The sequence below is a fragment of the Sinocyclocheilus rhinocerous genome, unplaced genomic scaffold (genome assembly GCF_001515625.1).
Source record: "Sinocyclocheilus rhinocerous isolate Xijiao unplaced genomic scaffold, SAMN03320098_v1.1 scaffold2496, whole genome shotgun sequence".
Lineage (NCBI taxonomy): Eukaryota > Metazoa > Chordata > Actinopteri > Cypriniformes > Cyprinidae > Sinocyclocheilus > Sinocyclocheilus rhinocerous.
In genome coordinates this window covers 5,901-19,051 of record NW_015656162.1, presented here as the reverse complement: position 1 = coordinate 19,051, position 13,151 = coordinate 5,901, and the positions used below count along the sequence as shown (strand labels likewise).

Sequence of the window (13,151 nt, the reverse complement as noted above, 5' to 3'; positions counted from 1 at the left end):
CGTCTTAATGCTGGATTAGTTTCAGCTTTTGTCTTCTCCAGATGTTAACTGATGGACTGGAGTGCTGTGGATTACTTGTGGATTATTGTGATGTTTTTATCAGCTGTTTGGACTCTCATTCTGACGGCACCCATTCACTGCAGAGCATCCATTGCTGAGCAAGGGTTGGTAAGTGAAAGGCTGAAGGTTTGATCCATGAACTTCAGTGTCACCCCTGAGCAACACAATAAAGTCTCACTAGAAGTAACTTATAACTGACTGGAAGGAATGAAGCTCTCTCTGGTTCTGAATGGTCCTCATGATCTGAGTTTAATGCAGGTGCTTCAGTCTCAGAGGTGTGATTTTAATGTGACCCTCAGGGTTTGATTTCAGTGAAAACCTGCTTATGATAAACAAGCAGTCAAGACTTTATTGTTATATAAGTGATGAAATAAAGATAAGGATGATGACTGAACTGCTCATCGGGTTTCTGCAGTAAATCTAGCCAGAAACGCGTGATGGTTGGTTAGTAATTATAGACAGATCACATATCGACACTGTTTTATTGTCAACTCGTTGCCAGATTTCATGTCTTCTTTCGTTCACAAACATCAGGACGTGACAGGACGAGTTCAGCTGTCATTATACGAGCTTCCAGTGTTTCTTCAGATCAGATGATTACTTTGTTGAATAAAATTAGTCTTACAGATCGTTCCATGCAGCTACAAGTGTTGAAGAATGTTTCAACTACAAACCGTGTTATCACTGTTACTGACTGGTTTATAATCGACATTAACTCTTGAATTAAAAACTCAAACCTTTCATCTCAGATGCGACGCGTTCTTCACACGGAAGCGTCACACTGAACGCGCTTGCGATTTTAAACCGCGATCTGAAAATGCGTCTCTAAAACTAAAATAAGCTTAACTTTAAAAAGGGACCCCTTCACATTTCTGAGGTTCTGAGAAGCAGACATTTCTATAGTGAACGCAAACTACAACAAATCGTTTTTGCGTTCACATTTGCATACATAGACTTCCTAAAAGAGGAAAAATATCGAGCGATTGCATTACTATTATTTATTTATTAATAATAATTATTTAGATATTAAATTTGCTGTGACTCTCTCAGAAACACGCAGCAGCGTTTACTAGTTTAGCTGCTGTACTAAGGCGAGAAAACAAATTATAGAGTTATAAATGAACATTAAAATCCACAAAAACGCATTTCTTTTTTTTTATATCAGTTAGATTAGTGCGCACACTGTGTTTGGACGGAGACTCGCTCAGAGGAATAACCTTATAAAAGCATTGTTTCAGGGACATTCTAAAACGCTTAACGTGGCCTAATGCATTAAGACAGTTTTTATAAGACCTAACTCTGTAAACAGGTTATTAATGAATCATACTATGTACAGACAAGCAGATGAGTCCAGGATACGAACGCAATGCGTTTAATAACACATTAAGCGTTTTCTTTCCATAGGAAAACATCAATGTGGATGCATTAAAACTGTGTTTTATTATAGGCTCTGCTTGTCATTATATAGTATGCTTTATTAATAATGTGTTTACTGAGTTTTGTCTTTCAAAAACACTGCATTAACGCATTAAGCCACGTTAAGCATTTTAGAATGTCCCTTGTTTCATACAGATGCAATTAAAGTGTTCAAGTTCTCAAAGAGGTGGAGTTAACACGTGCACACACCGCTATATTGACGCATCATGTTAAAGTGCCGCTGGAATCATGTTCAACCAGATGTATTAGAAAGAAGAAGAGCTGAACATGAACAGCGATCTGTGTTCGTGCGCTAATATTTCACCTCCTCTTTGTCTGTGATCGGAGGAGCGTCAGATGATGGGCAGCAGATGGAGAGACCCCTGCAGAGAGAGCAGAGCCCTCAGACTCCTCCAGAACACGACAGACTGAGTCTGAGGCCTTCATCTGTCAGATCGGATCATGACTGGCCTGGTTCGGCTCGGTCTGTAGAATGCACTTTATTATTATGTATATTATGTCATTAAAATATATCTAGCTATTTGCACTGGTTTCTGTGTCTGTCAGGATATAGAAAATATTATTAACCTGATATAAAAACAATGACAGTCTATAGGAGATGAGCTCACTAATATCATATCATATATATGTATCCAGCTCAGCTTTATCCGCATGCACTCACATAAAGCGATAGGCCTATAATATATAGCGAATCTCAACTGATTGTTTATAAAGTTGCAAAATGTAACAATATCATCATCCAGCTCTAATCTGATAAATATGCGACTTAAAGGCATAAACATAAGATATTATAAACATTAGCATCGTGATTTTGTGTAAAGCTGCTTTGAAACAGTGTGTATGGTGAACAGAGCTGTAGAAATGAATGTGGCTGTATCTTACACGCATATAAAGGGAGGTTGAGTTTGTCCTCATTCGACCTCAGAGCAGTGCGCATGCGCTCCGACCGTCTGCGTCTCACTGCTCAAACCTGTCTGTCTGACAGCTGACGAGAGACACGATAGCGCTGCGAGTTTATTATAGAGGACCGAGCCTATCACACACACACACACACACACACACAGACTCACACACACACACATACACACACACACACACACACTCTCTCACACACACACACACACACACACAGACACACACACACACACACACACAGACACACACACACACACACACACAGACACACACACACACACACACACAGACACACACACACACACACACACAGACACACACACACACACACACACAGACACACACACACACACACACACAGACACACACACACACACACACACAGTTTGATTGCATAAGCAGCACATAATAAAGCTGCTCATTTCCTCTGAAAATGAAAACGCTGATTTGCTGGAGAGACAGACGGGACTTTATCTCCCATGGCAACCGACATGTGACGAAATATCAGACACACTTTACCTGCACTGATGGTCTGACCGGCGTTTGCATCAACACGGAAATACATATACATAAATGCATGCTAGTTTATCAAAATATTCTAAATGCAGAGATGGAAAACACTTGTGTAGCACATGCAGAAAAGCAAGCACACATCAGTTTCTGAAGTCATCAGTCATTCTGTCTGCTTGTGTGAAACCGTTTCTGATGTGCAGCAGATTGTGTTACACATGATGCTGGTCAGTGAGTGCACTTCATAGGCCGCACATGTTGGCCTTTGACCTCCTGGAATCTGGCAGACGTTTGTCAGTGTGTGTGTGTGTGTGTGTGTGTGTGTGTGTTCGGGGAAAACACGTCTAAAGATATTTGAAATACTGAGTATATCTGAAACGATGAAGACTTTAGCTGGAGAAGATGAAGTGTTCTCTCATGGGAGAAACACGTTATTATTTAAAGCAGCTGCAATTATTTCTGTCCTAACTTATAAAGTCTGGTGAAATTATTTAAGATTCAAATATGGGAAAAATCTAAATATTGAGAAAATCATCTTTAAAGTTGTTCAAATGAAGTTCTTAGCAATGCATATTACTAATCAAACATTAAGTTTTGATATATTTATGGTAGGAAATGTACAAAATATCTTCATGGAACATGATCTTTACTTAATATCCTAATGATTTTTGGCATAAAAGAAAAATCGATAATTTTGACCCATACAATGTAATTACCAAATGAGAACTTATTGTAAAACTCTACATTCACAATTTTACATTGGGGTAGGTTTCATCTTTCATTTTTAAAATGTATCAGTTACTTAGTCATCATGGCAACAAATGTCTAAAAAACATGTTTGATGTTTTCAAATGCAGGCAAAGGTTTTGCTTGTTCAGGATGATTTAAACTCTTCGCTTGATTCATGAATTGTGTCTGTCTGGCGTTAAAAATACAGTTTGAACTTATTTGTATCAACATGGGACAGAGATCAATTATTTGAAAAACAAAAAGATCCCATGCCAGTGTGTTGTTCGGGATGTTATGTGGCATTTTAGTCCTTGTGGTGATTCTTGATTCTAAAGTCTAGACTCAGCCGTGTGTGAAAAGAGCGTCGTGTTTGACTCTTGAGCAAATGTAAATACAAATGTGAATAATTTAAAGTAAATAACCCTGGTGCTCCTTGTGTGGCGCTCAAAAATGACATTTTTTTATTTCAATGAAATGAATGTACTATATTTTAGTTTGATAATGTTGTTTAGTTATTATTTTGTATTTTTAGGAGATTTTAATGTTACTAATTTATATTGATGGCGTAGTTATGCCTATAGGAATAGTTATGATCCATTTATTACCTGTTAACCACTTTTTAAGAACAGACCTGAAAACTTAAACTGTCGTAAATCTTGAATGCTTTGGAGCACTTAAGACTTAAGTAAAGAATACACATATCAGATGATTGCCGAAGTGGAAAAGTTAAAAAAAAATTAACTAAAAAAAGGCTATAGATGGTTAAGTTTATTATTATGAAAAAATGCTCGAAAATGCTATTTGAAAAATTTATATAAAAATTTTCCAAAACATGTTTTACTCTAAAACTGCAAGAAAATCTAAGCCATAAATCTAAACCGGTTGTGCTCCAAATTTGAGGTTGATATCACAAAACAACAACAATCAACATAGTCAGATTGTGTTTGGCTGCAGTACCAAAAGTTTCCACTAGATTAAATTTGTTTCCATTCATTTCCAATGCTGTCATTTTTGACCTGAACAATGTAAGTGTGACTGTTTTTTTCAGGACCATTTAGCCTATGTTCACATAGCAAGTGCCAAAACCTTTACCAAGTTTTGTACCATTCCAATAAAGTAAAACATTCATTAACAATTAATGCATTTGTTAATTTTCATCTGGGTCCGCCCCCCGCAGTGTTTAACCCAATATAAAACTCAACGTCAACACAACCATCCGGCCCCAAAACCAAAAAATGTTAATGCTTGAGATCACATGAGCGATTATGATTATTATAACAGAAACATCTACGATCTAACACTTCAGTCACTAACAATCATTATACTGTTGTGTTGTTTTTCAGTCTAGACTCTTTAGTCAAAGTGTGATTATGATGCAAGCCTGTAATTAGGAGGTTAGATTAGGTGTTTCGTCCAGCCGTTAATGCAAGATTATTCAGATTATTCCGCGGGAAATTAAAGGCTTTGATTGTTTTGTGCTGAAAATCCGCTTCAGACTTTGAGTACATCGGGCCCCAAAATGCTGAGTTTTCTGGTGAATGTTACAAATAACAGTCATGAGGAAAATTAAAGCATTTGAAAAGTGTTCTTTGCAGGACAATATGCTTTATAGAAACCATTCTGACTGGCTATTTAGATCAGATCAATTTCAAACTAGTATTACACACACTCTCAGAAGTCTGCTTATTCATATCGGTTTACGACATTAAATAAGTACTTCAAGCGATGTGCCCGTTTGGAAATGTTTTCATGAGGTGAGAATGTAGATAGTCACTGTGACACGAATAAATCAGTGCAGATCTCCAGACCGAGTGTTAGTAGCAGTCTTTCATTTCAGGAAAAACAATAAAAGCTGATGAGACTGAAATGACGGGTTACAGGCCTTTCACTCCAGCTCTCTGAGCTCGTAAAATCATGCAAAGCTCTTCAACGGAAGAGAAATATAATCGCTCGTGCCTCATAGAATCTATAAATTACTCAAGAGACTAAAGTTTCGTTGTACCTGTCAACACATTCACATTAACATTCATGTTTACAACTTTCAGTTTTTGCAGTGTTGCTTCACCGTATGCATTTCATCATGAACGGGAAGCATCGTCCACATTAGTGTTTGTTCCTTTCTATCCATAATTCTGTTTTCCCATGTGCAGCCTTGCTTTGCATTTATATTTAGATTTCTGCATTTACCAGATGCTTTATGCAAAGTGACTTACAAAAGAGCAATTCGTCAAAGAGCCGACAATAGTCGAAATACACAATGCCAGATTCATTAGACAACTGGATTAGGAAGTGAGTTAGAGAAGAGATTAATTTATTTCTGTTTTTATATGTAAGTGCATTGGTTTAAGAGTGTGAGATGGAAGTGCATTCCATAATCAGTGTTGGGGAACGCATTACAAGTAACGCAAGTTACGTAATCACATTACTTTTTTTAAGTAACTAGTAGCACATTACTTTTTAATTTAGAAGGAAATATCAGAGTTATTTTTCAAATGAGTAACAGCAGTTACTTTGTTTCCATGTGTTGAGTGACAGCTCTGGTGTTGCCATGGTGACAGAAATCAGGAGTAAGTGCAGAGCGTTGTGTGTGAACATGATCTTACTGTAGTTCTAGACTAAATATCAACATGTGTTTACTCATCTCACTGCACACAAACACATTCAGTGTTCCTCAAAATCAATAAAAACAGTCAAATGCAAACTCAGAATATTATACAAAGCTGCAATAATTAAATGTTAAAAAAGACAAATATCATTTATGTATTTAATCCCATTTTATTAAATAATGTCTTTGCTACTGACCTTCGATGATCCACTTCAACCATACTAATAATCAAAAATAACACATCTGTGTATCATTTTAGTTATTGCTGAATAGTGTTGAACTTCATTCTGCTGCGTCATATTCTTCATGTGATTAGTTTGAGCGGCGCCCTCTACTGTACAGACGTGAATTTACATTTCCTTCAGCCTGAGCCGCATTCATTCCAGTTTTGTTGTGAAAGGGCTTTTACATTCGTAAAAGAAGAACTTTTTTATATTAAAAACTAACAAGCAAGCCCTGCCCAGATTTAAAAAGTAACTCAAAAGTAACGCAACGCATTACTTTCCACAAAAAGTAACTAAGTAACGTAATTAGTTACTATTTTTAGGGAGTAACGCAATATTGTAATGCATTACTTTTAAAGGCAATGCAAGTTTATTTATATAGCACATTTCATGCACAATGGTAATTCAAAGTGCTTTACATAAAAGTAATAAAAATAATCATAAAAAATAATCACAACAATAAAACAAGGAATTTAAAAACTTTTAAAATGATTTAAAATTTGATTTTAAAATGAATTAAAACAGATAAAAATAGAAAATGATTATACATAAAATACAGTGCAATCAGTTCGGACGTAGCACAGTGCTCATTCAGTAAACGCACAGCTAAACTTTAAATGTGACTAATGTTTTAGCACACCTGATCTCTTCTGGAAGCTGATTCCAGCTGCGGGCGGCATAATAACTAAAAGCAGTATTTGGTATATTTGTGTGAACCCTTGGTATTTCTAACTGACTCGATCCTAATGATCTGAGTGGTCTGTTAGGTTTATATTCAGTGAACATATCTGCTATGTATTTAGGTCCTAGGCCATTGAGTGATTTATAAACGAGTAAAAGTACTTTAAAATCAATCCTAAATATAACTGGAAGCCAGTGTAAGGACCTGAGGACTGGTGTAATATGCTCAGATTTTCTGGTTCTAGTCAGAATCCTGGCAGCAGCGTTCTGGATGAGCTGCAGCTGTCCAATGGTCTTCTTGGGAAGGCCGGTGAGAAGACCATTACAATAGTCCACCCTGCTGGTGATAAAGGCATGAACAAGTTTCTCCAAGTCTTGACTGGAAACAAAACATCTAATTCTTGCAATGTTTTGAGATGATTTTATGCTGATTTAGTTACTGCTTTGACATGACTACTGAAACTAAGGTCTGTCTCCCGAATCATACCAAGATTCTTGATTTTTAGTTGTTAGACCCCTAGAGTCAAGGTATGCATTCACCTTGAGAAGTTCATCTTTGTTTCCAAATGCAATGACTTCAGTTTTCTCCTTGTTTAACTGAAGAAAGTTCTGGCACATCCAACTGTTAATTTCATCAATGCATTGGCATAGGGAGTCAGTGGGGTTGTAGTCATTTGGAGATAAGGCTATACCTGGCTGGGTGTCTTCAGCAATTTGGTTAAAAGTAACTTTCCCCAACACTGCGCATAATGCACTCATCTCGCTGTGTACAGTGGCGCACAAGAGTGACATATTTCTCAGGACGCCACAGAAACGTGTGCATCTTTGTACGAAACGCAGAGCCATTGAGTTAGAGAGAAAAAAGCACACGGATCAAAGAGCCTCGTGACTGTGGGATTATCAGATGTGTCCTTTGTGACTGCGGCTGCTGAGAAACGCCGGTTCATGTGAGTGGAGCGGGAGCTGAGCGAGGGACGCTGGGAATCAAAGTCTGTGGAAGAAACGCTGCAGGATGATGAAGCGGCTGCGATGACAGTTCGCCGGTGACAGCCTTCATGGTGTTTCATCAGCGCTGGACCTGAGCCACCTCAGTAAGCCTGCGGATCGCACTGGGTGATTTTCCAGCTCGCTGTCCTCGGATAAACCCAGCGCCGCTGCCAAGAGCCAGCTCGGTTTATAGAAGGTAACTGGGTTACAAGCCAAGCAGCGCAGCGGAGAGACAGAGGCCCAGAGAATAAATCAATCATTCCTGAAGAAACACACATAAGCACACGCTAAACTGAGAGATCAGACTGGAAACTGCAGATCTGGACGGGGTTTGTGGATGCCAATCTCAGCCGTGAATCCTCACAGTCACCAAACACACACTCCACTTAATATCCAGTGATATCTTGATTGCACATGTGCTATTTAAACTGAACTGAGCTGGACGATGAATATCACTGAATTCAATGATGAGTGTTTACTATTGTCCTTTTGCATTATTGACACACTGTTTAATACTGTAAAGCTGCTTTGACACAATCTGTATTGTTAAAAGCGCTATATAAATAAAGGTGACTTGACTAGACGAGAACAAAGATGCTTCTGAAGGACTGCAGTCAAGATGAAGATGACGTAGTTCTGATTTTGCACTGACGCTGCATTCCTCTTTTTGGAACAGCAAACCTTAAATTGAGTGAAGAAACAAAGATAAGCAACACGCATTCAGCAGAATGAACTCATGACTGTCAGAAGAACAGAGAGAAGAAGAGCTGCTTCCATGGAAACACCATAATCCGGTTTACAGAGAAAACGCCGCTTTCATCTGAAGCCCGAGACCACGCATCTAGACACACAGTCTTGTTCCTCTGACATGATTATGTGTTCTCTTTATCCTGAAGAATGCCACAATGAAAGTAGATTTTTTTGTTGCTTTCACAAATAATAGCCTAAGAAATCTCAGATATCTCAACAGCCTGAATATGTTTGTACGCATGGACTTTTAAGCTGTTTGGGAAGAAGCCATTAAGCACTATAAACCGAGAGAAGGGTTTGTTTCTTCTGAAAGAGTCTTCAGAGTGAGTTTCATCATAATGTGAAAGCTCTGTTTGTCTCTTTTCCGTCTTGGAGACGTGTGTGAGGTTGCAGCAGCAGATACCGGACGGGTTTTACACTCTTTACATGACTGAATGACAAAAGCTGCTGCTCTTGAGTCTCATCATGATGGGCAGTTCAGACGCTCACCTCGGTTTTTTATAAATATGTGACCCTGCAGCACAAAAGCAGTGTTAAGTCGCTGGGGTATATTTGTAGCAATAGCCAACAATACATTGTATGGGTCAAAATTATACATTTTTCTTTTATGCCAAAAATCATTAGGATATTAAGTAAAGATTATGTTCCATGAAGATTTAAGATCATGTTCCATGAAGATATTTTGTAAATTTCCTACTGTAAATATATTAAAACTTAATTTTTGATTAGTAATATGCATTGCTAAGAACTTCATTTGAACAACTTTAAAGATGATTTTCTCAATATTTAGATTTTTTTGCACCCTCAGATTCCAGATTTTCAAATATTGTCCTATCCTAACAAACCATACATCAATGGAAAGATTATTTATTCAGCTTTCAGATGATGCATAAATCTCAATTTCACAAAATTGACCCTTATGAGTGGTTTTGTGCTCCAGGGTCACATATAGAGTTTCGTGCATATTTGCAAATATGAATATAATGCATGAAGTGCGGCAGTGGCTTCGCTGGGATCCGTCACAGACGTGCTTCTGTGGATATTCACATGTAACATACACCGCGCATATGAACACTCACTCTGTCTGTACTAATAGTGTGTCCTATTTTCGTCTGGCTAAATGTTGTTTGAACATCATAGAATGCATTCTGAACTTATGAACTTAACCTGCGACATATTTAAAGCGCAATATGATACGGTGTGCAGAATCATACATGTTTAGGTTGAAAGGTGATCCAGTAATGCACGGCTGTCACGTAAAGCAACGGCTGTTTTTAGATTAACGCCCTGATCATGTGTGTGAAACAATAACTACCATCAACACTATAGCTTTCTGTTCAAATAAGAAATGCAAAAACACTGATTTATTTAAGGAATGAAGCAAGTCTTTATGAGAGAGTCATCTGAATCATTCATTCAATCAGTTTCTTCAAAAACACTGATTTATTGAATCATGAATTCACAAGCTCTCGATTCGATTTGATTCAATTCCATGCTGTCCTTTGAAGACCGCACACAGAGTTTAGATGGATAACATTTATTTATGATTGGACTTTTTTATTTGGCCAATCATGTTTTGATTTGTGTATTGTTGATGAATGAATGTTTTAGGACACAGTAATTACAGCACCTCATGCAGCGACTCCAAACTAAACTACTTGAAAGTGTATAGCACACTTGATGCATGTGAACAGTAGCGTCAGCCTCCTGGACATTAAAAAGCATTTGCTGTGCTACAGCTGTAAAATTGTCCCAAATTACAAACTATACACTATGTACTTATTCTATATGTGACCCTGGAGCACAAAACCAGTCTTAAGCAATAGCCAACAATACATTGTATGGGTCAAAATTATCCATTTTTCTTTTATGCCAAAAATCATTAGGATATTAAGTAAAGATCATGTTCCATGAAGATATTTTGTAAGTTTCCTACCGTAAATATATCAAAACTTAATTTTTGATTAGTAATATGCATTGCTATGAACTTCATTTGAACAACTTTAAAGATGATTTTCTCAATATTTAGACTTTTTTGCACCCTCAGATTCCAGATTTTCAAATAGTTGTATCTCAGCCAAATATTGTGCTATCCTAACAAACCATACATCAATGGAAAGATTATTTATTCAGCTTTCATATGATGCATAAGTCTAAATTTTTAAAAAATTGACCCTTATGACTGGTTTTGTGCTCCAGGATGACATATTTCATTAGGATTCAGTGGTGTTAACAAGCCACCAATAGCAGGCGACCAATTACCAGTAGAACCCCACAGGGACCATTAGAGTTTCCATTATAACCAGTAAAACCATTACAAATTCTGTGATGGTTTCTATTGTGTGTTTGTTTTTTTCAGCAGGGCAGAATGCATGGATGACCTGAAATAGTGCATGATGGAAACTCTTGTGATGCGCGGCAGTGAATGCGCAGTGGTTTGCGCGCTTGATCCGGCTGAAGATCAGAGGGTTAGCGCCGTCTGGTGTCTTCAGATGATCGACTGACGCTCACCGGCTCAATCACTCATTCAGATCATAGGAACTTTCGCAGCGCGTCAGGGAGTCATTCGCGAGCGTCCGTGCGCTGCTACAGCTCCTGAAGCGGACTGACGAGAACTTCTGAAGCCATCAAGAGTTTTAACGTTAATAGGAGACGCTTTGATCTTAAAGCGCACTTGTTTGCGCTGCGCTCCGTTCCTCCACGGAATGGCATTTCGGAATATGAGTGATGCGCCTCGGTGTGTTCCAGCGTGTGTTTGGAGGCGGAGTGACTGACTGACATTCATTCATCATATAAAAGGGAAGTTGAGCCGCTGAACACCAGAAACTCTTCTGGGATCGATCATGAATGCGGCGAAGGCGCTGAAAAACGCGCTGGCGTGTTTGGTGATCCTGCCGCGTTTTCTCGTCGCCGCGTTCATGCTGTGGTGTCTTGATTTTCTGTGCGTGAGGAGAAGAGTTTTGTTCCATCTGCGGAGTGAGGAGGAGGACGAGGACCCTCCGCTGTGCATCTCCGACAGCAGCCGCATGTTCAGCTGGGAGTCGCTCAAAGCGGTTTTCCACGGACACAAGCTGGACTGGATGAAGTTCGCGCGTCTCGGCCGCGACGCGCCCAACAGTGCAGTAGTTCCGCTCGCGGACCCGACGCGCAGACGCGTGCTGGACTTCGCGTGCGCTCAGAGGCCGCTGCTGCTCAATTTCGGAAGCTGCAGCTGACCGCCGTTCATGACGCGTCTCAAGGCATTCCAGCGGCTCGTGCTCCAGTACGCGGACGTCGCCGACGCGCTGGTGATTTACATCGAGGAGGCGCATCCCTCCGACGGCTGGGTCAGTTCTGACGCTCCGTATCAGATCCGCAGGCACCGGAGTCTGGAGGAGAGGCTGCGCGCGGCGCGGCTGATGGCGCGCGAGGCGCCGGGCGTCGCGATAGTCGCCGACAGCATGGAGAACTCGTGCAACAGCGCGTACGGAGCGTATTTCGACAGACTCTACATCGTCCAGGACGGGAAGGTGGTGTATCAGGGCGGCAGAGGACCAGAGGGCTACCGGATCTCCGAGCTCCGGAACTGGCTGGATCAGTACCGCACGCGGCTGCGCGACGCCGTGATTCGCGTGTAAAGTGACGCGACTTTCACAAGCTATGTTTCCATCCACCTATTTTTATAATATCGCACCGGATGGAAACGCCAAGATGCTCATAGATTCTAAAAATGCGCATAAAAAACGTATGCGCACAGTTGAGTAGGATCAACTTTACGCATATAAACTACGATGGAAACACATTTACCGAATAATTTCCTCCAAGCGCATCTAAAAAGTCACGTGACGGGATAACTCGACTAGCAGCGGACCGATCTCGTTCACAGCATCTGAAATGTTGTTCTGAAAAGCCTGAGTAAAGTCTGTCGTCAAAGTATTTCTGTATAATTGTCTTAAACGACTGCGTTCCCAAACAGCAGCATCCGCCTCTGAAAGCAGTGACAGCATTTATTGTGTTTCGTCTGCTCGCTCTGAGGCGTAAGTCATTCATCAGATATGAAAATTATTATATTCAGTGGCTTCTCCAAGTTTTCTTAGTGATATTTAGTGTCAGTTTATCAGGAAGTGATGATTTTGTTCTCTTTGACTCGTTGGATGGAAACGGTGCTTTATGCGATGTTTTTGCGCAGAAGTTAAATTCGAGTCTTTGGATGAAGCATAGCTTGTTGATCAGGTGCGCATCACAGCGCGTTAGACCTCTGGTTTCCCCGATGA

General features: G+C 39.7%; 1 protein-coding gene across 1 annotated transcript; it reads left to right on the top strand.

Annotated features, from left to right (window-relative positions):
* Window positions 1-11,111: 11,111 nt before the first annotated feature.
* dio3a (iodothyronine deiodinase 3a) lies at window positions 11,112-12,787 on the top strand. Its single transcript, XM_016527184.1, has one exon. The coding sequence runs from the start codon at window positions 11,742-11,744 to the stop codon at window positions 12,513-12,515; it is 774 nt and encodes a 257-aa protein (XP_016382670.1). The 5' UTR covers window positions 11,112-11,741; the 3' UTR covers window positions 12,516-12,787.
* Window positions 12,788-13,151: the final 364 nt, after the last annotated feature.